The sequence below is a fragment of the Telopea speciosissima genome, chromosome 10 (assembly GCF_018873765.1).
Source record: "Telopea speciosissima isolate NSW1024214 ecotype Mountain lineage chromosome 10, Tspe_v1, whole genome shotgun sequence".
Taxonomy (NCBI): domain Eukaryota; kingdom Viridiplantae; phylum Streptophyta; class Magnoliopsida; order Proteales; family Proteaceae; genus Telopea; species Telopea speciosissima.
The window spans coordinates 14,305,611-14,330,985 of NC_057925.1; the positions used below are offsets into that span (position 1 = coordinate 14,305,611).

General features: G+C 39.0%; 2 protein-coding genes across 2 annotated transcripts; one reads left to right on the plus strand and one right to left on the minus strand.

The window, feature by feature from the left end:
- The first annotated feature begins 13,521 nt into the window (after nucleotides 1–13,521).
- Nucleotides 13,522–14,536, plus strand: LOC122643301 (LOB domain-containing protein 1-like). The gene is made up of 2 exons (XM_043836936.1): nucleotides 13,522–13,821; nucleotides 14,144–14,536. The coding sequence occupies exons 1-2, from the start codon at nucleotides 13,522–13,524 to the stop codon at nucleotides 14,510–14,512; spliced, it is 669 nt and encodes a 222-aa protein (XP_043692871.1). The 3' UTR covers nucleotides 14,513–14,536.
- Nucleotides 14,537–23,284: 8,748 nt separating this feature from the next.
- LOC122643302 (aspartic proteinase CDR1-like) lies at nucleotides 23,285–24,661 on the minus strand. Its single transcript, XM_043836937.1, has one exon. The coding sequence runs from the start codon at nucleotides 24,611–24,613 to the stop codon at nucleotides 23,285–23,287; it is 1,329 nt and encodes a 442-aa protein (XP_043692872.1). The 5' UTR covers nucleotides 24,614–24,661.
- Between the last annotated feature and the right edge of the window lie 714 nt (nucleotides 24,662–25,375).

Here is a 25,375-nt window from a genome sequence, read left to right on the forward strand (position 1 = left end):
TACTAAGAGTAAGAGTATAAATAAACATACAAAAGATACTTACCCTTTCAGGTTATTCTCTTTGTATATTTGCTCTCTTTTTTTTTTTTTTTTTCTCCGTCAACTTTTTCTGTTTGCCTTTTGTTGGGTCAATGCTTTAAGTAAGCGGGATCGGTCTCTCGCGATTTTGATTTGGATCAGCTTGAATCGGGAAGAATCACCCGATCACTCCCAACCATTGGTCTCCCTTTGAATCGATGGAAGAAAATTTTAATAAAAAATAAAAGGATAAATTACACGTCACCCCCTGGTTTTTAAACGAAACTCGGATCACCCTTTGGTTTTTGAAAAAACTCAAATCACCCTCTGATTTAGACCCCAATACAACAAATTAGTCCCTACCGTTAGTTTTATGCTGTTAAGTGATGATGTCTGCCAGTTAAATAAATTTAAATCCCTATACTACCCTTGACCAATGTTGAAGATGAAGGAAGGATAGTATTGTAAATTTAATTCTAATGTTTTAGTACAAGGGTAAAATAGTCTTTTCACATCAATAACTAACAGCAGACTAACACCGTTACTGTAGAGGGGGTGATTTGAGTTTTTTCAAAAACCAGGGGTGATCTAAGTTTCGTTTGAAACTAGGGGTTGACGTATAATTTACCCAAAATAAAAGGGTCTTTCCAGAGTCTTTCTCTCACCTTACCCTTGGCCATCACGAGCGACATACGCTTTTCTCTGCAACTCTCTCTCTCTCTCTCTCTCTCTCTCTCTCTCTCTCTCTTTTGCTCTTCTTCCCTGTGTTGGAAGTATGTCCATCAAATTCATTTTATATGTTCTAATTCATATTAATTTTCATGATATTATGGGTCTCGGTCGTCCTCAGGTTTTAACCTAAAAACGTTCATGACTAGGATAACTTTATTCATATGGTCGTCACAATGTGTTTTCCTAGGATTAGAGATTACAAAACACAAGTGTGAGTGTACATACTATATATACAGTGAACTAGCTAGATCATACAAGAATATCACATGTGTTATTGTCAATTGATATGGAACTAAATTCTCGTTAGTAGTATACGTGTAGTACCTTGACCAGAAGGATCCTTATCAATGCAATCAAGCATTTTGAATTTTGGCACACCGATTGTTGATGTCACCTTGATTATATATTAATGTACTGAATTCGTAATGTTCGATTATAGTCAAAAGAAATGTGTCCTAAATGGAATCCATTACCCTATGGGAGAATGTTTGTACTTGATTGGACATAAATCCAGACTTGGTGGCGTTTTTGTAATTTTTGTGAAGAATTTTAAAATTAATATTTATTTATGAAACATTTTTTGAAATTTTTTATAGATCAAATCATAATTACAGAATCTCTAGACAAGTAATTTCAATAGACTGAAATTATAAGCCTGAGGTCTGACAGTAATTAATTATAAGCCTTATAGTTTATTATGTGATACTAGAAAGTAGAGGGACTAATTAATAAAAACTGCTACTTTGGTAAGTATTTTTTACAATTATTAATAATGTATGTTTTGGTAAATATTTTGTTACTAATTTAATATTTTCAAAAAGATCCCATTCTAGGTAGGAATCGTAAGATCCCAACGTCTTCTCATGTTTATTTGTTAGCCGAGGAATATCTTTTGATTGACATCCCTAATAAGCATGATTTCAATGTGATTTTAAGTTGCATACAATTACGGGGTTATGTCGGAATGACAAGAAGAGGAATCATTCTCTCCATTGTCACACACACACACACAGAGAGAGAGAGAGAGAGAGAGTTATCTTTAAAAATGTTTCTGATTGTGTGAGTTATCTTTAAAAATGTTTCTGATTGTGTGAGTTATCTTTAACAATGTTTCTGATTGTGTGAGTTATCTTTAAAAATGTTTCTGATTGTGTGAGTTATCTTTAACAATGTTTCTGATTGTGTGTATCCCACAAGGTGTGAATCATGACCAATTGGAAGTTGCTTTTAGCAAAGAATTTTAGTAAGTGTGAGAGACTTATCTTTAAAAATGTTTCTGATTGTGTGTATCCCACAAGGTTTGAATCATGACCAATTGGAAGTTGCTTTTAGCAAAGAATTTTAGTAAGTGGTTTAGTCCCACATAGAAAGTGGAAGAGACTGGAGAGAGGTTTTTTTTTTTTTTTAGGTAAAAGATTGGAGTGAAATTAATGTATACTTATGTGAATTGTAAGGGTAGGGTTCCTTGAAGAGAATACTACTCTCTCTTGTGTCTAGAGGTATGGGTTTTGTTTTCACGCATGCATGCGTATAGCTGAGCCAAGCTGAGCCGTGGCGAGGCCTTGGTGTGTGAAGTTATTTTTTGCTCTAAGCAGTGGCCGCCACCGGATTCTTAAAGGACAAATTATCACATTTAAATTATATGTCAGATACACTAATACCCCACACCATTCATCCGGAAATCTTTATGCAAGCCCTTCGCATCTTAAAGAGGACCCGTCAATATTCAATTTCCACCAGCCCATGCGTGGGTGTTTCCATCTAACTTCGAAATTGGTCCTAGGCTGGGCCTTATCAATCACAACATTCAGGGTTCGTGCCAAGGTGAGGTCCTGGACTGAGCGTACCAAGGCTCCTTTATTTTTTGTGCAATCCGACATCTCAGCGAAGCAAGCTTTAACTACCTGAGAGGGAGTTCTCTGCCGGTTCTCAAAACGCCTTCTGTTTCTCTCCCACCAAATTTGCTTGCAACCAATAATGAGCAAAACTCACCATGCTTGCGGTAATGGGACCACCTTTATTTTCCTGCGCCACCATGAGAAGAGTCTTTCGATGGAAGGGAACCCGCCCCAAGTTAGGTTGAAATTGTACATAATCTCCCTCCACAACTGAATTGAAAAGCCACATTCCAAGAAAATATGATGACTTGAATCACAGGCTGCATAACAAAGATCACAACGAGAGGCTAAGGGAACAGCTTTGCATCTCACTTTGTGGTCCATTGGGAGTGCATCATGCATTAAACGCCAACCAAAGATAGAGGTTCTAGGGAGGAGATCTCGATCCCAAACCGTTAAGGCCCAGCCTGGCGCTGCTGCTTTGTCTCTAATGGCTTCCCAGGCAGATTTAACAGAAAAAAAAACCTGTGCTAGTATGAGCCCAAAACCGCTTGTCTTCTCGGTTGGAGATAGAGATGCCCCTATCAATAATCTTGTTATAAACCTGTTGAAGGTGAGGGTGCTGGTCCACTGGAAAAGACCACCTACCATCTTCTAAGAAATCAGCCACCGCGGCACAGAGATTACTAGGGATATGATAAGGAAGGAGAAGATCCTGCACATTATCATTTCCAATCCATTTATCATACCAGAATTTAATTGAAGTCCCATCTCCAATCACCCATTTCTCTGCTGATTGCACAAAACTCCAAATTTTTCTAAGACCAGGGAGGATGGAGGATGACCCAATCGAATTTTTTAAATTCTCATCTTGCTTCAGGAATCTGCATCTTAAAAAGGCAGCAAAGGGGGTGTCATCCACTTTTATAGACCATGCTAGCTTACAGATTAAAGCCAAATTAAGATCACGCAGTCTGCGAACTCCAATTCCTCCCTCCATTTTGGGCTTGCACAAACGATCCCATTTGACTGTGATGGCTTTATGTGTGTCAGATTCCCCTGTCCAAATAAAATTACGGACCCACCTCTCCATAATTTTAATTGCGCCTACTGGCCAGAGATAAATGGAACAATTATGGATAGGGATGCTGCTCATTACAGATCTAACCAGTTCGATACGGCCAGCCATAGAAAGGAGGTGACCCTTCCAAGAATTCAGTCTTTGCTTGAACTTGTCAATGAGAGGTTGAATTGCATCCTTCTTGATTCTGCCCTTCATCAAAGCGACTCCCAAATATCTAGTTGGAAAATTGCAAACCGAGATATTAAGAGTGGAGACGATCCTTTGCCTTCTGATAGCCGTGACATGACCCAGAAAAATCTTGCTTTTAGAGTAATTAATAATTTGGCCCGAGGCAGCTCCATAGGCTTCCAGAAAACATTTAACTCGCCTGAGGTCATGTATCTCTGCTTTCATGAAAATGAAGAGGTCATCAGCATAGAGAAGGTGGGAAGGAGTGTTTACCAGTGTAGGACCATTGAGAGCTTTGATCCACCCCCTGCTGCGCATATCACTGAGACCCCTACACAGAACCTCTTCAAAGAGGATGAAAAGAAGGGGGGATAGGGGATCCCCTTGACGAAGGCCTCTCTCCATCCCAAAGAAACCCACCGGTCCACCATTGACCATAATAGAGATCCGGGTCAAAACAAGAATTTGGTGTACCCAATGCACCCAAGTCTGCGAGAAACCAAAAGCAAGCATCACATCGAATAAAAAATCCCATTCCAGCGTATCAAAAGCTTTATGGATGTTTAGTTTCAAGCCAATGCCTCCACCCCTGCATTTCACCTTCATCATGTTAGTCAATTCAGAGGCAACCCCTATATTTTCAAAAATTACCTTCCCTTTTTGAAAGGTCCCCTGCTCTGCTGAGATCACTTTGTGTAAAATGGAAGACATTCTGGAAGCCATAATTTTGGGAATAATTTTGAAGAAAAAATTTCCCAAACATAAGGGGCGGAATTGACCAACCTTGGTGGCATTTTCTACTTTAGGAATAAGGCAGAGAAAATTGCAGTTGACTCCCTTGGTCACAATGCCATCTCTGAAGAAGCTTTGGAAGCCACGGCAGACTTCCCCGCTAATAATATGCCAACAAACTCTGAAAAAGGTTCCTGGAAATCCGTCCGGGCCTGAGGCACTAGAGGGGTCCAGGTCAAACACTGTAGACTTGATTTCCTCTTGAGAAGGAATTCTAGTGAGCATTGCATTATCTTCTTCTGAAATCAGAGCAGGGATAACAGACATCAAATCTCCATTCTTGATGCAGTCTCCTTTCTTGAAGAAATTTTCAAAGTGCGCCACCAAGTGATCTCCAATTTGCTTTGTATCTGTGATTACAGAACCATCATCCTTGATAATCTCTCTAATGAGGCTCCTTGCTCGTCGCATCTTAACTGATTGGTGGAAATACTTTGTGCATTTATCTCCATTTTTAACCCATTTATCTCTAGCTTTTTCCTTCTAGAGCTTACCTTGCAGCTCAATGGCTTTTGCATAGTCTCCTCGAGCTTGCATCTCTCTATCAAAAAGATCTTCAGAGAAACCTTCAACCTCAATCAAGCCCTGCACACTTTCCAGACATTGCTTGGTGAGACTAACTTCAAGGTTTATATGAGGGCAGACCTGTTTCGCCCAATCCCTAAGATGGCCTTTGAGCCTCTTGAGCTTGCGGTGCACCACAAAAATTGGAGAGCCCTGAATAGCTTCAGTCCAAGAACTTTCAATCACCTTACATAAATCTTCATGTTCAGTCCAAAACCGCTGGATGCGGTAAGGAGCATTGATGGGGCGAGGCACAATCTCGCAGAAAATAAGCAAGGGAGAGTGGTCCGAGGAGCCACGAACTAAGACCCGTTGCACGCTCCCACTATAGGTTTGGTTCCAATTTTCATTACAGAAGCTGAGATCCAAGATGTCTTGGATGTTACCCAATCTGCGATTATTGGACCAGGTGTACTTGCGGCCAATAGAGTACAGCGGAATGAGCTTGGTTGTATCGATCATGGTGGCAAAATCCTCCGCAGAACCCACGTTGAAGCGCCCCAGACCGGTCTTATCATTAGCATAAAGGTAAGCATTAAAGTCTCCAACAACTAACCAAGGGCAAGAGATCCCTGCGATAGAGGCCAGATCATAGCACAGTTGGTGTCTGTTCGCGCGCAGGCAGCTAACATGAACTATAGAGATAAAACTCTTGGTCCCGTTAAAATCCACTTGAATAGATATATGCTGATCTGAAGTAACAATTGTCGCCGGTCGGTGCAGGCCATTCTTCCAAAAGAACCACAAATTTGCAAGCTTATCATCGCTGTCATTTGTAATAGCATCCACCGCCATGCCTAAAGACTGAAAGAATCGCCAGGGGCATCGATCAATTCCAATCTTAGGTTCATCCAGACACAAGAAGTCTGGGTTGTGTTCTTTTACCAAGTTCCAGAGATGATCTCTCGCACGGGTGTTGCCCACCCCTCTGATATTCCAAAACATGCACCGCATAATAAAAAATTGGGGAAGCCTTCGCGACGCCCTGCACCAGCGTCCCTTCGTTGAGCATTCAAGGTCTCATTAACTGTAGTAGCTTCATGAGACCCTTTTTCTCTTCGCCGAACGCCCATAACAATATTTTCAGGCACTATGTGCTTCTCTCTAGCATTGCACTTCCGTGTAGCTTGAGTGAATGAGATGTCAGCATTTGAATCCTCCGCCAAAGCTGATCCCACATGTGTTATCACAACTGTTCGACCATTGTCCCTGCAGTCTACCGAGGAAGGAGAAGAAGCCTCTCCTTCAGCTTCAGCATTACTCAGCTGGTTCGGTCCAATCAGATGGTTAAGCTGAGAACACATTTGAGCCAGGTCATTCCCATGCATTACGTCTTTATTCGCAGAGAGAGGGGACTCAGCCACAACCGCTAGAGACTCCATAGATCGCGGAGAGGATGGAATAACACCAGGAGCAATGCCAGCATTATCCTTCACGGTCACCTCCAAATCCGCAAGCGAAGCTTCACCTTCCTTAACGGAACCCGCAAACCCTGCTGCAGCATCTTCTCTTTCCTTATCAGTGTCCGCCAAAAGCTCCTTATCCGTAACCGCCACGACAAGAGATTTTAAACTTCGTCGTCACCTCTGACGTCGTCGGCGGTTTCTATCATTGTCCACATAGGTGGCGCCTGGAACAGCTGCATCAACCGTGTCTTCCTGCTCCTGACGGTAAGTGCACATATTCGGTCTGTGTCCATACCTATGGCATTTGGTGCAGCGAGTAGGGGGTCTTCATAAACCACTTTTTGCTTGAACATGTACATCTCCAGAGATCCCTCTTGCTCTCTCTCTACGCAAATCTCGTCCATACGCGGCATGGTATCGTCAATATCAACACAAACTCTCGCGAAATGGCCATAATGTGAATCTTTGGTGCGCTTGTCAATTGCAATCGGTCTCCCAACTGTCTTTGCAATTGACAGAAGAATATCCTCGTGCTAGAATAGGGAATCTAATCCACGATAGCCAATTGAGTAATGGCTTGATCGTCTACCATAAAATCTTTCCTCCACTATTGAAAACGCAAAGGCTGCCCATCCATCCATATCGGACTGCGCCTCCAAACACTGGTCATGTCTTCCAAGTTTTCAAATCGGAAAAGCACAAACCCTTTCCCTAAGGACTTCATCCAGACACCATCTTTCAAACCCCAGTGCTTAGTTGCTTCGCGGAGCCTGTCCATAGAAGTAAATCTAAAGTTGAGGCGCCCAATGAGAGAGAACTTAAGCTTGTCAAGCTGTGCAACGTAAGTCGCCTGAGGGATCTTGATTCTCGTCAAGGCACCATCTCGTATAGGCGACGGAAGGCTTTCAATAGCCGGAAGAGCAGGCTTAACCACTGTAGCAGAAGATGGAGGGGGAACCATCGTCTGCGAAGGCTGGGGCTGGTTACAAGGAAAGCCCAAGAAGATTTCAAGATCAATCATCGGCCTTCCTTCAGGGTCCTGGGCATCTCCCAGGAAAGCTATTTTAGGAACTTCCAAAAATTGCAGACTTCCTGCCATTGCGGAACTCACCATCAACAATGTAAAAGGAAAATCGTACTTGGAATAGTCTTATTACTCCAAAGAAATCCATTTATATTTTTTCAAAAGAAAATAAAAAATTATTCTTGTTCCTATATAATTTTTATGTATATAAATGCGAATCTATAGTTGTTTTCTCCGTAAACAATCTTCTCATTTACAATCAATGTCTTTTGAAGCCTTTCTTGAGCGAACACATTTCTATGGAAAAAGAGAATATCTTCTAGTACTTTTTCGTAATGATTTTCAAACCACCCTATGCTTGGCCCAGGACCCTTTCATACATTATGTCAGATGTCAAGCCAAATATAGTTTTGCTAGTATCAGGTTTTTCTTGTTGTGCGTCGGGCAGAGTGTTGTTGGTTTCAAGGTCTATCAGGACATCTGACACTCCCTTGTTCTATTCGACTTGTGTTGGTCCCATTAGAAGTCGGCATGGCTGTGCGGTACCAACCGACCTGTCATTGGTGTTGACGATGCCTCTTTGTGTACCATCAAATCCCATCTGACACTCCCTTGTTCGATCCGACTTGTGTTGGTCCTATCAGAAGTCGGCATGGCTGTGCAACTTCGATCGATCTGTTGTTGGTGTCGACGATGCCTCTTCGTGTGCCGTCAAACACTCTTTGAGTGCCGTTATTGGCCAATTTTCATGTGTCTCTTGAAGGGGTTGTTAGAAAAACAACGCAGCAGAATGGCGACTTTGCAGAAGAAATGCAAAGGGAAAGCAAAACCACACACACGTGACAAGATTTATGTGGTTCACCCCCAAGAAGGAAGGCTACATCCACGGTCGAGCGATAGAACGAATCTAGTATTTTTGTGAAGCAAATACAAACCCTCACTAACTCATCTCTAAAAGAGATAACTACAATACATAGAAAAACCCTAACCCAGAAAGTACAAGACTGCCCCTAGAGACCCACCCAGTTTGGTTCGGACCTGAACCAACATAGGGCGAAATACATATCAAATCGAAGATCTCGACGAGCTCTACAGTATGCACTTTTTGGTCATTTTGGTGCGTTTAGAAGGCGAAACAACCCGTTGAAGAATCAAATCACTTTCTGGACTGAGATCAGGCTTCACCAATAATAGGGACACATCCCTTAGGAAGGGTACTTCCAAGGGGTCCTTCTCCTCTATATATAAAGGACGTTTTGGACACTTGTTAGAGTGCATTCTAAGTGTTCTACATTCTCTCTCTCTCTCTCTCTCAAATTCCTTTTTCAGTTTTGCTTCTAGTTTTCACTGTTTTGGGAGATGTTTCTACTCCATTCTTTTGGTTGATTAAGCACAACCTGAACGTATCTCGACATGACCCAATAAGAGAGTGCAATAACTATTGGAAGGGCTATTGGTTTATCTTGGAGGTTGATTTCCCAGAACCCTATTGCACCTTAAGGGGCGTTTACAATCTTAAGGAGAGTGACTAGTGGCACTACTCAGCCCCCATCTAATTCTTTGAATGTCTTCATGATGTTAACAAGTTTGTGATGCAATGTAAGTGTTTGTATTCACCATCTTCAACCGCGGTTCGTCTACAAATCAGATAAGTAATCTACACCCTCTTTTTACATGTACATATCATGTATGGTTTTGATGACTAATTTCCAGCACATTAGTTTAGTAATGATTACAAAATTTTTCAAACACTATGTCTTGGGCCATATCAGAGATATATACTAAATCCTTAATACAATACCAGGGCCAAGAAGATTTAGTTGGAGATGGAAGAATATCAGTGATACTGACTACATAATTTTAGTAATGACTATATAATTTTTCATTTTAGTACTAATTTGATGTCACATACTTTTCTCTTACAACCAGACAAAGCCTACTAAAAACAAAAAAAAAAGGGATTTCATGCTCCTTAATTAATGACAAATCTTTCAAAAGTTAATCCAGCAGGAGTCTCATGGGAACTCACTTCACCTGGTGACCTCGCTTTCAATAATGTAGCTTTCAATTTTGAGTAAATCTGGTTATGTCTTTAAAATTATCATGTTTTTCTCCTGCCTTAATTCAAAGATTCCTTATAGTTTTTGTTCGGCCGTATGGTCAATAATAGTTACTATCGTTGGCATTATTCTCCATGCATGTTCTCATGCTCATTTTTTCTTGGACCATAAAAGTCAAAAAATCATTTCCATTGATGGAAGGCTGCTGTGCTGTGCTGTGCTGTGCTATGCTGTATTGTGTGGTGAGTTTGATCGATCTGGTTGATGCATGGTTGCTGGCTTTGGCTCACACTACCAGTGTGAATGAGGAATACCAATGGCTGTTTACATAAAAAGTATCATCCACTGAGTTGAGATCCCCTGCCCCTGCATATACGTTCACTGTCATTTAAAAGGTGAAGAAGGGTATTGTTTATAGAAACAAAAGGGACAGGTGTTGACATATGAAGTGTTCGATCAGGTGATGTACGTGCAAAAGATCTGAATTCAACAATAACTGCCTACCGCAGTTGGTGAGCTGCATGTGGTGCGCTTCATGCCATGCTCACCAGGAGGTCTCCAGTTTGAGTGTTCTAATTGTTACCTTCCACCCTCCCCGTTCCTCTCGAATCATTGTCCTCTCTAATTCGTTGCCCCCTCCAATTCCTCACATGGGAGCGGGAATGACCACCCTACCCCTGTCCAAAAACACTGCCCAAAGTGGGATCCACTCCTCCCTATTAGAGGAATTGGAGGTGATAATTATTCACCCCCCCCCCCCCCGCTTTAAAAAAATATATATATAAAAGCTCCTAATTCCAAAAAAAAAAAAAAAATCTGAACTCTCATCCACATGGGATCAATATATATATTGACAAATAAGAAAAAGATCCATGTGAAAGAAATTGCACCGTCGTGGAAAAGTTTTTCCCTAAACCGTAATTCTCTCTCTCAATCATTCCTGTTAGGGGTGCAGGTTTGGCTTTGTTGGCCCAAACCCACCCTGAGCCCGAACAGGGCTTGGGCTGAGATACCTGGCCCTGAGGGCAGGGTCAAGGTCGAGAATTTCTGCACTGAGTCAGGGTCGGGTCGGGTCGGACTAGGATTGAGGCCTCGGGCTGAACCTGACCTGAGCTTGTTTTAAGTTATATTATAAAATATATATTGATATACTAAACTTCAAATGTCACATATATTTTGTTATATAATATATCATATATGAAGATAATAAGTGATAATATATTTTATTATAGTGTTATTTTATGTAAAATTCATAATTTTCTCCCTGACCCAGCCCCCAACTTAGTCCAGTTCATGTATCTCTCCCTTCCCTCACTCCATGATCAGGGTCAATCAGGGTTAGCTCGGCCCGACTAAGGGGACTCAGGATTGGACTGGGGTTTTAAAAAGCCTAACCCAACCTGATCCTTTTGCAGCCCTAATTCCTGTAGTGTAAGGCAGTAAACATAGGTGTACCACACCAGCAATAATCAACTTGATTAGACACTCCATAACTTCATGATGTATATATGTGTTTTCTTGAGGCTTCATTTCCTTTCAAGTGAAAAATCATGTAAGAGATTTTTTTCTTGGTTGAAACTCTGGTGATTCCTTACAATTCCTTTAAAGAATGTAGGGATAGTATTCTTTTATTTATTTATTTATTTATTTTTTATAGGAAAGAAACAAAATAGATTACTTCGGAAGTGAATACTAAACAATATTGTTAGATTGAGCATATCTAGCTAGATTGATAACTAAGGCTATAAAAAAAGAATCTCCTTGTTTGTCAAAACATAGATATCAGTAATAGTTCCCTCAAAAAATTTAAGGATGTGATTGACAATGTTTTATAAAAATAAAAAAAACTTTTGTAATCACGTTCTTTGAACTTAATTGAAAATCTTGCCTCATGCGGTAGTTTAACTTTTTAATTACAGGGCACATGACTTTGATTTTGGATGACTAGCCCAATCAAAAATGACTGCTAGCCTTGACTTCAAATAGGATGTCCAAAGAAGATTGGTAGGGCCATTGATTTGAGTCTCTCTCTCTCTCTCTCTCTATACATATATATATATATATATAGAGGCATTGATTTGGGATCCAGATCTTCTATAGTCCAGCTGCTCAAGTGGTCATAGCGGTGCAGACCATGTGGGGCGTGCATTTACTGCCGTAGAGAATCTGTTTCCATTAATTTGAGACCTCCAAAATCTCTCTCTCTCTCTCTCTCTCTGTTGCCTTTTGTGGTAGTTAAACTTTTCGACTACAGGGCTCATAGAGTTTGATTTTTGATGACTAGCCCAATCAGAAATGGCTGCTAGCCTTGTCTCCAAGTAGGATGTCAAAAGAAGATTGGAAGGGGCATTGATTTGACTCTCTCTCTCTCTGTCTCAAATGTTTATCATGTTTCAAGTTTGGAGAAGGGGTGGGCTGAGTCATTTGCACGCGCACACACACACATTTGACAGCGATGAGTCATTTTTTATATAGATAACATGTTTCATGAAAGTATAACATTTATCCTTTTGCCATTTGGTATTACATGAGTTTGTCTGTGATAGAGGACTCAGATACGTCTCAATGGTAAAATTTTAGTTCAAAACACATAAGAAAAGTTGCTCAAAATCTGATTCTAAGTTTTAGTAAAATTATCAAGATGGCATCAAATGAAGATGAATATACATTACAAAATGGTGCATCTTTTGTAATTTTAGCTACTTTCTCATTCATTTTAAGATAAAATTGTATAAATGAGATGTTTACATGGCCGTCTATCATATAGCCTTACCCATGTACTGCCATGTGACAAATAGTGATGCGTTATACTTCACGAAACATATATAATTTATATTAATTCCCATGTGTACAGTCTCATTGACACTCATGCTGGTGTAGACGCTACACAACTTGACAACAATATCTTGCCCTATATATATAACTTCATTTCTTTCCAAGTGGAAATCACATGTTTTTTGTGGAATCATCGATAGTTCTTGATACCTACGGTTTGTTGTAGGAATGGAAATGAAATTCTTTAGATAAAGAAAAATGAAACTTTTGTAATCATGATTGTATAAGCTACTTAATTTTTTTCCTACCTTTGGTATTGTAATTTTTAATGTAATATTTATTTTTAATTAAAATTATTTTTATATTTGGTAATTATATTTTTCAACATATTTTTATTTTTTTAGTCCAAAGAATTTGACTGCAAAATAAAGTAAAATTTGAACAATCAAAATTAAAAGCCAAAAATTATTATTATTATTATTATTACAATGATTACAAACAGTTCCATTTCCATTTTAATTTTAATAGAAATACAGAAAGGATAATATAAAGAAGAATAGTGGTCGGTTCATCTATTTAATTTGAATTTTGATTTCATTGCTACCGCATCATTTTTTTTTTTTTCTTCTCAAGCTCGGCACTATTGAATGTTATGTCTGCCAGGTGTCGAGTTATTCATCTTGAACTGCACCGCATTACACCATAGGGGAATTGAAAAGAATTTAAATCCAACATAAAATAATAATTACATGCAAGAACCTTTCCCACACGACGTCAAATAGAAAAAAGACCTTGCCCTAGGTCTTGTCAGGGTCTGAATCCTTAATATAGGAATTATCGAACTTTGAATTGTAAGACACAAGTTTTGCTTTGGTGTGATATATCTGTCAGTTTCAAACTTAAGTTGGCTATTCAACCCCTTCGTTCATAACAGTCTTAATCCATTTTCTTTCTTCTCTTGAACCAATCTTCTTCATCTCCATAAATAGGCCATACTCCATAGCCCACCACACTCTCTCTTCGAAGATATACCTTCAAACGAGCCCCCCTGGTCACTTCTATGACTTCATCATCTCCTCCATTTTTTGTTTCCAGTGATTGCTCTACTACTTGGTCTTCTCCTCAATCATCTTCTGGTTTTCCTCCTCCTCCTCCTCCTCCTTCTCCTCATCATCATCATCATGATCAATCTGAACTTCCTCCTCCTCTTGTCATCAGACCTTGCGGCGCTTGTAAGACCCTCCGTCGACGATGTGTCCTAAGATGCGTCCTTGCACCATACTTTCCCCCAAACCAACCCGTCAAGTTCTTGGCTGTTCATAGAGTATTTGGAGCCAGTAACGTCGTCAAAATCTTGCAGGTACTACTTGTTAGGGTTTGATGTCTTATATTCTGTCGCTTACCTAAGTATGGTGTATAGGGTTTCGCTATAAATTTGTGGTGAAGTTTTTTTTTTCTTTTTTTTTTATTAGGTAGGGGGGATGTAAGATGTGAACCAGGAGACTTGAACTCAAGACCTCCTGATAGCAATAGGCCTTTACGCACCACTAGCTACCAAGTGTGCTAGGCACTTGACCACGGGGTTCTTTCTCTATAATGCAATCTGAGAGAGGTGTGAGGACGAACGGTTGTAACCCTATTCTCTATTGTGATTTCTATTAATCATTGTGTGATTAATGCAGGAATTACCAGAGAGCCAAAAAGCTGATGCAGTGGATAGCTTGGTCTACGAGGCGGGGGCGAGGATTAAAGATCCAGTGCATGGATGTGCAGGTGAAGTTTGCAGATTGCAGAAGCTTGTGAGACAACTTCAGATGCAATTGGCTACTGCACAAGCCCAAGTTCTTAACACACTACTATATCAACAAGAGAGCTTCTCATGTGATTATAACTCAATGATATGTAAGGAGAAGGAAGCTGAAGCTCAACAACAACCCACTTTGCTGCAACAACCCTTAATGGATGATTTCTTGTTGGGTACACCAAACTTCCAGATTTATGACTGCTGCTCATGTAACAATTCATTCTTTCCTTCCAATACCAATAATTAATTTTTGAGGGATTTAGAAACCAGTTACTCTTAAGTAACTACAAATTTAAATTGATTCTGATTTTTCATGTATGAGAACAATTCGTTGGAAGTGTTTGGTTTTATAGAATGATTTCCAAAACACCCACCCCAACCCAATGATGAAGATAATGAATTTTATCATCAATTAATCCGAAGCTACATGGGATGTCTCTTTCACAAAACTAGCCAAACATGCTCTAAACTGTTGGACGAATAGACCAATCTCTGAGTTACTCTAAATGGCAGACAAATCCTCACCTAAGCATGGTTCTCATTTTTTTTTTTCTCTCCTCTAGGGGAGTGGGGGAGGGGGTGGACTGGAGGGGGAGAGGTTTCAGTAGGAAATAATTTTAAGGGAAACAGTTCTCTGAGTAAGCGGTGTAGGATAGGCCAGCGGTCTCTATCTCTATCTCTCTCCTCTCAACCTCTATATATGAATTGTTATGTCCTTTTCTTGTGTATCGGTTAAAACAAACACCAAAGAAACACGAATAATAACAAAACAGAACAAAGATGGCACAAAGATTTAATGTGGTTCACACGCCAATTTGATGTGCTACAGCCATGCCCGAAGTTGAAGATGATTTACTATGTAATGGAAGAAGATTATAGTATAGTTCTCTCAAGAACACCAAAACGAGCTAGATCTCTCACCCAAAAACTCTAACTCGAAAATCCTCAAATCTCAATTGTTTCACTTGCTTACACATCAAAATGCCATCATATAGAGATGAATACAAAATACGAAATGACATCTTTTGTAATTTTAGTTACTTCCTCTACTCACTTTAAACTGAAATTGTACCAATGCGATGCTTGCATTGTCGTTTATCACATAGATTGACTCATGTCGTAAATAGTGATGCGTTCTACTTCACTAGGCATAGTGGCAGGAAGAAAACCCATATATATATACGAACGCACCCAAACACAGGAGTGTACATAAATACCGCCTGCCCCTACCCCCTCCCATGAAATAAAAAATCGCATCTATGTTGATGCCCCTGCATATGCTCTCATCAACCCCCACATTAGTGCAGGCGTTGCACGACTAGACAACGATATAAATAAATCACATTTGTGATGGAAGCTTTGCCAAAGAATCTTGTAAAGCTGGTTGTACTTTTGTTATGTTAATTGATAAAAATTTAGAGCTTGTATCCATAGATTTTAGATATGCAGGATATGCTCAAAAGGCAAAAGCAAACTGATTATACTAAGGACTTCAACGAGCAAAGTTATTGGGAGTAACAATCATAGATGTTTGAACTAATTGTTAAGAGCTGGTTGGTTGGTTGGATCATTGCTAGACTTTTTAATGGCCGTGGGGTTTATTTTCTATTCTCCTATTTATCAACACCATTATGAAACATTATGGAGCATAAGTTTCTATAGCTTATAATCTAGCTAATAGTGTTTAAATAGAGAAACAAAGAGAGACTATGACTTTGAATTTGGATGTTGTTTTTTTTTTTTTGAATTAATTATTATTTAAAAAAAATCATTCAAGACTGAATTCCAATATCTCTAATCATGGCTATGTGATGGACTAATTAAGTTTCTTTTCAAGGGATTATCAATAACTGTTGGATTTTATTATTGTTTTAATATTAAAGATTCAAAATTCGTTTGCCTTTTCTATTGAATGTATCTTTTGAAGGATATACACAACACACACCACACACACACCTGATGATGATAGAAGACAATTTAATTATTCTGTTTAGCCTTCTAAGGAAAGGGGATGAAAATTTCTACATTCCTTTAATAACTGCCACCTGGCCTTTTGGTTGGGCCCAAGTGTTATTAAACAAGTATGAAAGGTCTAAGAAGAAAAACCAATTAGAACCATTTGGAAAACCCAAACATGGGGACATATAATCGAAATAAGCCACGAAGTATGACAAATGGCCTTATCAAGGAGGTCCCGAAGCCATCTTACGGTCAGCCTACCATATTATTTTCAAGCGTGTTTTTATCAGCAATGTTGGGATTTTATTTGGGAAGATGTGGTTAGTTTTGTCCAAACTTTTTTCAAAAATGTGACTCTCCCTACTAGGTGCAACCACACTTTGTTTTGTATGATACCTAAAACTGAGAATGCCACATCTGTGATGGATTTCTGTCCTATTAGCCTCTGTAATGTCAGCTACAAGATCATAGCAAAAACTATGGTCAACCGACTCAAGCCCCTCCTCCCGTCTGTTGTCTCCCCTTTCCAGGCGGCTTTTGTGGCCGGCCGACAAATTGAGGATAACATTGCCATAGCCCAGGAAATTTTTCAGTTTCTTAAGCAACACAAAAGTAAGGTTGGCTATGCTACTATTAAGATAGATATGTCCAAAGCCTATGACAGGGTTGAATGGAATCTCCTGTCCAATCTCCTAAATTATCTAGGATTTGATGACCATTGGATCTCTTTGGTAATGGCTCTAATAACCACAACCTCCTTCTCTTTCAAACTGCAGGGGAGCTCTTTTGATTACCTTGTCCCTCAGAGGGGGTTGCGCCAAGGCTGCCCTTTAAGTCCTTGCCTTTTTCTATTGACTATGGAAGTGTTATCCAGACTGGATATAGGGAGATTGGCCTCTTCAAAGGCATTAAGATTGCACGCACTGCACCTGAAATATCTCATTTGCTTTTTGCTGATGATACTTTCATTTTTTGTCGTGCTACTGATGACGATTTTTTAACTATTATGTCGGTCCTTGATCTATTCTCTGATATTACAGGACAAGAAATTAATTTTGGTAAAAGTGACATTTTCTTTAGCAAAGGGGTTGGGTTGGAAAATAAAAAACAACTCTGCAACCTTTTTAAGATGAAGGAAATGACAATTAAGTCTGTCTTAGGAATTAGGCTATGCCATTCTAGATCCAGACATAAGGACTTTACTATCCTGGTGGATAGAGTCTGATCTAAGCTTTCTACTTGGAAGGCGAATCTTCTCTCCTATGCGGGAAGAAGAGTTTTGATCCAATCTGTATTGGCCTCAACTCCTGCATATCATATGTCCCATTTCCTTCTGCCTCATAAGACGTGTCAGGAGTTAGATAGAATTTACCTTAGATTTTGGAATAATGACCATGGGGATAAGACTCGTAGTCACTTGGTTGGATGGGATTCTATTTGTAAGCCCCCTGCTTTTGGTGGCTTAGGCCTCCAAAAATCAAAGGTCCATAATAGAGCACTAATACTTAAGCTTGGATGGAGACTTATTACTGAACCATCATCAGTTGGGGTAGAATTCTTAAGGCTAAGTATTTTCCCAAATCTTCCATCTTTGACCCTAAAATTTGTCAAAAGAGAGGATCTTAGACCTGGAACAACATATCCAAGATCCTCCCGGACTTGAGGACCATCTCTTTTCGCCGAGTTGGGAATGGACAGGCTACTTCCTGTTGGTACGATCCTTGGGTCCCCATGAGGACAGGTAAGTCCATACCTTAGGTAATTCTCCTCTCTCCAAACTTTGGCTCTGTAAGTGATTTCATTCATAATGACTGGGACATTTCTAAGTTAATTGCATGTTTTCAATCCTCCTCTGTGCATGCAATTCTTAGAATTAGTATCACTAAAGCCGAAGACTCGTGGTGGTACACACTTTCTAAAAATGGGAGCTTCTCTACCAAGAAAATTGATTTGATGTGTTTATGTTGTAATCCGAACAAAACATAATAAATTGTAAGGGAAAGATAAGTAATATTGAAATCCATGGATAAATAGAATTTTGTAGCGAAATTATTGTTATAAATCATATTATTATTTATCATTAATTGTAAGGGGAAGATAACTAATATTGAAATCAATGAATAACTAATCACTAAGAAGATAACTAATATTAAAATCATAAAATGAACCCTACTATCAAATCGTTCATTTACTATCCAGCTAATGTAGTTAACGAGGAGATCAATGGAAGCATTGTTACAATTCTCCTTACAACCAGAAATTTCTCACATTTTAAAATCAATGGATAATCAACACCTATTCACAAACTTTTACTCAATGGTTTTTTATTTGTTTCATTCGGTTTGGTCTGGTTTTTTCGGTTGGTTTTGGTCAATCTTATCGGTACGGGCTAGGTTTTGACACCCTTAATAATTCCCAATCCCTTGTGAAAATTGAACCTAATCCAAATTCTTGACATAAAGAAAAAGTAAGTTTTCCCAAAATATATTTAAGGGAAAAAGAAGTCGCACACCCCTACGCCAGACACGGATGGCGAAATGACCACCCCACCCCCATGTTGATGCCTGGGCACACACTCCTATTAGCCCTTGGACTGGCGTAGGGTCACACGACCAGGTACCGTTCTCTCCTCCATTATTTAAAAAGTCTTAATTATTCACTACCCACCTGTAAAATTTTGAATTCAATTCAAGTTCTCGACATGACGAAAAAGCAAGTAAAAAATATATGGGAGAGAGAACTCTGCATCTGCTTGGTCGCATGACCCCTACGCCAACATGGGGACCAATGGGAGTGCACCCAAACATCCAACATGGGGAGTGGGGTGGTCATTTCGCCAACCTTGTGGTTGGATGTAGGGGCATGCGACCAATCAACTTTTTTTCCCCCAAAATATATATACCTAAAAAATAAAAAGTAAATGCAAAAAATCTTGCTCCATCCAAAACACATGTGAACAAGTTGAGCAGATCAAACCTATGTAAGGGGGAAATTTATCCTCTCCAATTTCCTAAAGCTCGGCAGTGCGGCAGTGCTAGGTGGATATGCCAAGCTGGTGGAGAAAATTATCCTCTCCAACGGTCCGAGCTTTTATAGTCCACCGTTAGGTTGATGTCCACCTAGCACTGCCACACTGCCAAACTTTAGGAATTGGAGAAGATAATAATCCTATGTAAAGGTGTCAATTGCAAAAAAAAACCGTTTTTTTTTTTTTTTTTGTTATAGTGAAATCAATTCCAACTGTTTACCGAAACATAATAGAACTGTTTAAATTAGAACCGCTAAATCGTTTACTAATCAATTAAGTTTTGCTCTTAAAAAGAAAAACGTTTATTAAACGCTTTGGTTCGGTTTTGAATCAATAAACCATTGGTTTGAACTGATTAAAACTGATTAGATTCAATATACCATTGAACCGATTATACATACTAAACCATTTAAAAACCGGTTAGTCCTAACATGCTATATACGTTTTCTACTGTTTTTGTAGTGGATTTACTCCATGTAAATTAATTTAATCTGTTTTCATTTCTTAAGTCACAACGTGAGCCTAATATAGTGGTTCAAACCCAATAAAAATAGGTCCGTTCTCAATTGGGCCCAAAATTGGTAACTCGAATCAAAATCAAAATCGAAACCGATAAAACTATTTAACTAGAACCGTTTAAAAAACCATTTTATTGAAATTTTTTATCAATCGTTTCGATTTAGAATATTTATAGACACCTATTTTGTCACCCCTCGAGCGATGATGACAACAAGGTGCCGATGAATCTAGACACCTCTCTCAAACAAGGAACTCGATTTATGAGAAAAAAGACCACACCACCCTCACATATTTGGTAATTATTAACATGACTCTCTCTCAACCGCTTTTGATGCGATGGTAAGAATTCTCTTCATAAAAGATCCGACATTGTCCAATCATGTGAGAATGGTGCATAACAGGCTTAACAGCTACCGACTCTCAACCCACCTTGCCCAGCAGGCGTAATGCTCATTGTGAGCATCGAATTGAAACGGTATATCACACGGAGTGTCTTGCAACACCAACCATACTGGGATTACCGCACACCCTTTTCCCACGGAGTGTCTTGCAGCACCGTAGGCGGCTGTCGTCAGTGTAGTTACCGCGACCATTCGTAAATTAGGGAAGCTGGAATGTCCCGCTATCTATTGGGCAGGTGGTTGTTCCGAAGAGTATTACTTATTCCACGAGGTCTCTGACAATTATTGGGAGGGGGTTGGAGCTTGGAATCATATAATATTTAAAAATAAAAATGGAGTCGCCACCTAGGATTAAGGCTTAAGACCCAATGGGTCTAGCCCTATCCAATAAAATTAAAAAATGTTACATGATTCCATATGGTCTGCTCAAAGAATTTGGATAAGTGGTCAGGTTTTAGGCACCCATCTCGCCCGATTGAACCGGTCTTTTACTGGATGTTTGATTTCGAATGTTCTCCCATGATGATGCAATTTATGCTAATATTTAAAATGATAAATATACATAAAATAATGAAAGAGCAAAAAAAACAAAAATATGCTTAAACGATCTACATTATGCAAAAAAATAAATAAATAAATAAAAGGACAAAATGATAATATGAACTTGACTGCGAAATATACAAAAAACGTGAAAAATGCGAAATAGGAACCACCCGACTCAGGTGGAGATGGACATACTACATGTTTCTCTCTTGTCGAGCAGGGTATTTCGTAACTCAAACTTTTAGCAGAGTAACAACTATACTATTATGAAAGAGAGATCTCACAACTCAGACTTTGGGTATAGTAACGGTTATAAGTGAGACTTCTGCTACTCGAACTTCGGATAGAGTAACGACGTCACTAGGGATGAAAGATCATTTTGCTTGCACTTCGGGCAACACCAAGGCACTAAATGGATTAGGCAGCGGGCTTCCGCGGCTTAATCATCAACAGGGCTCCTGAAGGCCAAAATAAACAAAAACTAAAGTCCAAGGGAGAAGAAAAATGGACAAAACCTCTCTAGGGATCAAAACCTCCGATTATTTATAGCAAACAAACAACTAAAACTATCACCAAACAATTTGAGATTCACTGTCTCAAACTAGCACCACCATTCACACACGAGAGAGAGAGAGACTCCAAAAGGGTGCTGCCTATAAATAGCTCGCAATCTATCTTTTTTTTATGGGAAGAGACAGAAACTAAAAGGGATTTTGATATCTCTTTAATTATAGATGATAATCTCATCCCTAATTAAAAAGATATTCAACTTATTTTATTTTCCTAATAAATGTTATGCATAATTAAACTCTTTAATTTGCATATAAAGTCTTTCACTAAATAATATCTCATGATGAATATAAGACATGTAATGTTAAATACTGTCTAACCCCAATTCATTGTACATGTCCCTATTAGAGATTATGTGATCACAATCAGATACCAAAAACGCTATCAAATATCGTTGAAATAATATAATAATATATACTTGATAATAAGAAAATAATTTTGTAATCAATTTACAAAAACGCCAAGGATCTAGATTCCAATCCGATTGATCACAAATTTTCTCTTTCTTCTGATATTCCCCAATTAAGGGTAGTGGTTCCATGTTGAACATCTCTTTCGTTCACGATGCACAATCACAAATCCAACACACCGATATATAGGCTGCATGACATCAACCATTAATGTACCAAAACCCATAATGTAACACTGTAACGATAAGGGTCTGTCAGGTCAAATGGTCAACTGGTGATGGGTACGTATCTCTTCTTAATACCACAGATAGTACTACATATGAGAATTGTACCGGATTCTTTTATATACACATGTAATGTGTAATTGCATTTATGCCCTTAAATCATCATTTCTAGTGACATACAATATAACGACCATATGAACAGGATGTCCAATCCTACCCTTAGTTGAGAATTGTTTTGGGTGAAAATCCATGAAACAATCTTATAAGCTCGTAATTGAATTCATGCAATAATAGAAATTAAATTTAATTATTCAAAACAAATTTGGATTTGATGGACATAATCCAACAGTTAAGAGGTTGTAGGGGATTCATTACAAGGGCCTCGATGAACTGGTGGGCCCATGGGGTTCGGGGTGGTCACTCCCAAGGAATTTTTTGTAAGGATACATGGGTATTTCATTAATATGTACCTATGTAAGGTTTCATTATATATTTGCAACGAGATGGTTTTCTTTGTAATCTGAGAGAGGTGCGAGGAAAAGCAGCTGTAACCTCTTTTCCATGATAGTGAAACAGGTCACATCTCATCGTGGACATAGACAATTTTGCGAACGACATAAATTCTTATGTGCATTGTGTGATTGTTGTTTGTGACTTCCATTCTTGTTTGCATTTTTTTAGGTTCTTCTTTTTCAACAGAGACATCTCTCTCTCTCTCTCAAAGAGATAAAAATGGATCCACTCACGACCACTACTTAAACCAAGTTGACATTAGAATTAAATAATCAACATATAATGTCAAGCCTTGACTTTCCCTCTCTCTCTCTCTAAAAGAGATAAAAATGGATCCACTCACGACCACTACTTAAACCAAGTTGACATTAAAATTAAATAATCAACATATAATGTCAAGCCTTGACTTTCCCTCTCTCTCTCTCTCTCTAAAAGAGATAAAAATGGATCCAATCACGACCAGTATTTAAATCAAGTTGATATTAGAATTAAATAATCAACATATAATGTCAAGCCTTGACTTTCCCTCTCTCTCTCTAAAAGAGATAAAAATGGATCCACTCAGGACCACTACTTAAACCAAGTTGACATTAGAATTAAATAATCAGTATATAATGTCAAGCATTGACTTTCCCTTTGCGAGAGAGAGAGAGATGGTTCTCAAAAAGAAAACACTAAATGCTTTTTTTTTTTATAAGAAAAACATTAAATGATCCAATGAAATAATTTTGTTACTGAAACAGTCTATGAGTAGATATAGATATTAATGGAGAAGCAGAAAATATTGACAATATCATTATTATAAACAAAGAGTTCAAAACACACAATCCATGAAATTTCCAATACATGAAACTACTGCTTGGAGCAATCAGCTGGCTTGAAATAGACCTTCCTTTTTTCAAGATCATGGCCAACCAAGAAATCCATTTGAGCTATATTCCCAAATACACTCACACCATCTTGAGGGATAAAGGCAAAGCATACAAGTTCTTCAGACATCTTAACAAAAGTATTCAGCTGTTTCAACTTCAGATCAGCACCACCAGAAAAATGGGCAGTGATTGAAACATTGACATCAGTATCAGCTTTGTAGCATAAACTTAATAACCCTATAGGGTCTCGAACACTTTCACCATCAATCAATTTCTTCACTTCTGATTCAAGATTATCGTACAAATCAATTGGGAGTGTTGTCAATGTTGAACCGGAATCGAGGAATATGTTTCCCTCATCGGCACCAACCGTCGATGAATTCTTGTATGCCAATCTCTTGTTTCCGATACTAATTCCTTCAAGGGTCAAATAATAGAATGTAAGAGGATCCTTTGATACTAAAGGAGTCGAGACGACATCATCACCCGAAACAACAGCTTCACTACCAAAATTCAATTTGCTCGTCGCATTTTCGTTCTCTAAAGGAACCAAACAGTAAGAGAACTTGCCACCAATAGATGATTTCAGTTGCGAAATCAATGATAGAGGACCCCCTCCCAGGCCAACTATACCATTTTCTCTCTCAGTGAAGATCCCCAAGTTTTTGTGTCCACAACCAAAGATTTTGTTTGGTAAGGGGACTGATCTGCCACTAGTGGAACCCAATGTGAATGTCTCAGTTGCAAGAAGGCCATTAGTGAATGATGTGTCCCCATAAGCATAAGAGTACTCACAAGCATTACTTTTAGCTGAACAATCACCTCCACTACCTAGCAGATCACATTGTTTTGATTTGCATGATAGGTTTAGATAGGTTGATGAGTTGTTAGGATCAAATAGAGGATCTTTTTGCTTGTAACATTGTTCACAAGGCTTGCATTGAATCCAAATAAGATCACTACCTGTATCAACAATTGCGAGGGTCTCTACTGGTGGAGTACCAAATGATATTTTCATGAGATATGAACCACCATTAGGGAAAACCTGTGTTGAAACTTCAAATTGGGAGATAACAGATTGTTTGAAATTATTGACCCGAGATATTGATCGACGGAACGCATTCTGTAGACGCTCAAAATGAGTCACCGATGGGTCATAAGATGGAGAGAGAAATGAATCCCGGTGGATAATATCGACACTGAACCCACCATTATCACCAGCTTCAACTAGGGCAAATGTGTAAAGGTAAATAGAGAAGACTATGACTAGAGCCGGTAGGGGTGAACAGGAGCTAAAAGAAGCAACCATGATTCTTTAGAGTGTAGAGCTAGATGTGAGAATTGGAGAGCTCTAACTGCTATATATGTAGAGAGTCTAGAGACTAAAAGACGTTAGAGACGTTACAAGAAATATATGGAAGTTACAAAAGATATATGGAAGTTACAGAAGAGCAACTACAAGACGTTACAGGAAATGCATGTGAGCAGAGAGACGTTTCTTGGGGTCTTCCAATGTATAAACTTTTGGACTTCATCTGATCTGCCATGTGGCAACGTACCAAAATGGCCCATGCTGCAAGTTTTTAACGTATAGTCTCTCTCTCTCTCTCTCTCTCTCTCTCTCTCTCTCTCTCTCTCTCTCTCTCTCTTCATTAATAAGAAGAAAAAAAACTGAAAAAATTACAAGGAGAGCAACCTGGGCATACCCAGGAAGCAAGCCAAAGGAGACAACCCCCATCTACAACAAGGCCATGAGCAGGGGCTGCAACAAAGACTAAAAGAATGCAAACCCTGGCTGAAACATAGCATCAAAAGCAGTCTTCTCTATAATGTGATCGGGGACGTGGATCAAGGCTCCTGAAGTTCCAGACTTAGCAACATCTTTAGCCAAGAAATCCACAATGTGATTTGCCTCCCTACAGTAGTGTGTTCAGGGAATAGAGCTCAAGAATGGTTGAACAAAATTCCAGTCTTGGAGGGCAAAACAAGGGATGGATCTAGACTGGACCGAAAGTACCATTGAAGCAGAGTCAGATTCATTCCAAAGAGCAGGGACACTCATTTCCTTCAC

What these genes read in the sequence shown, in the direction of transcription:
- LOC122643301 (XM_043836936.1), top strand. Translation starts at nt 13,522, where the DNA reads ATGACTTCATCATCTCCTCCATTTTTTGTTTCCAGTGATTGCTCTACT. An exon ending in ACGTCGTCAAAATCTTGCAG is followed by an intron (nt 13,822 to 14,143) that starts GTACTACTTGTT and finishes TGATTAATGCAG; the next exon opens with GAATTACCAGAGAGCCAAAA.
- LOC122643302 (XM_043836937.1), bottom strand. Translation starts at nt 24,613, where the DNA reads ATGGTTGCTTCTTTTAGCTCCTGTTCACCCCTACCGGCTCTAGTCATA.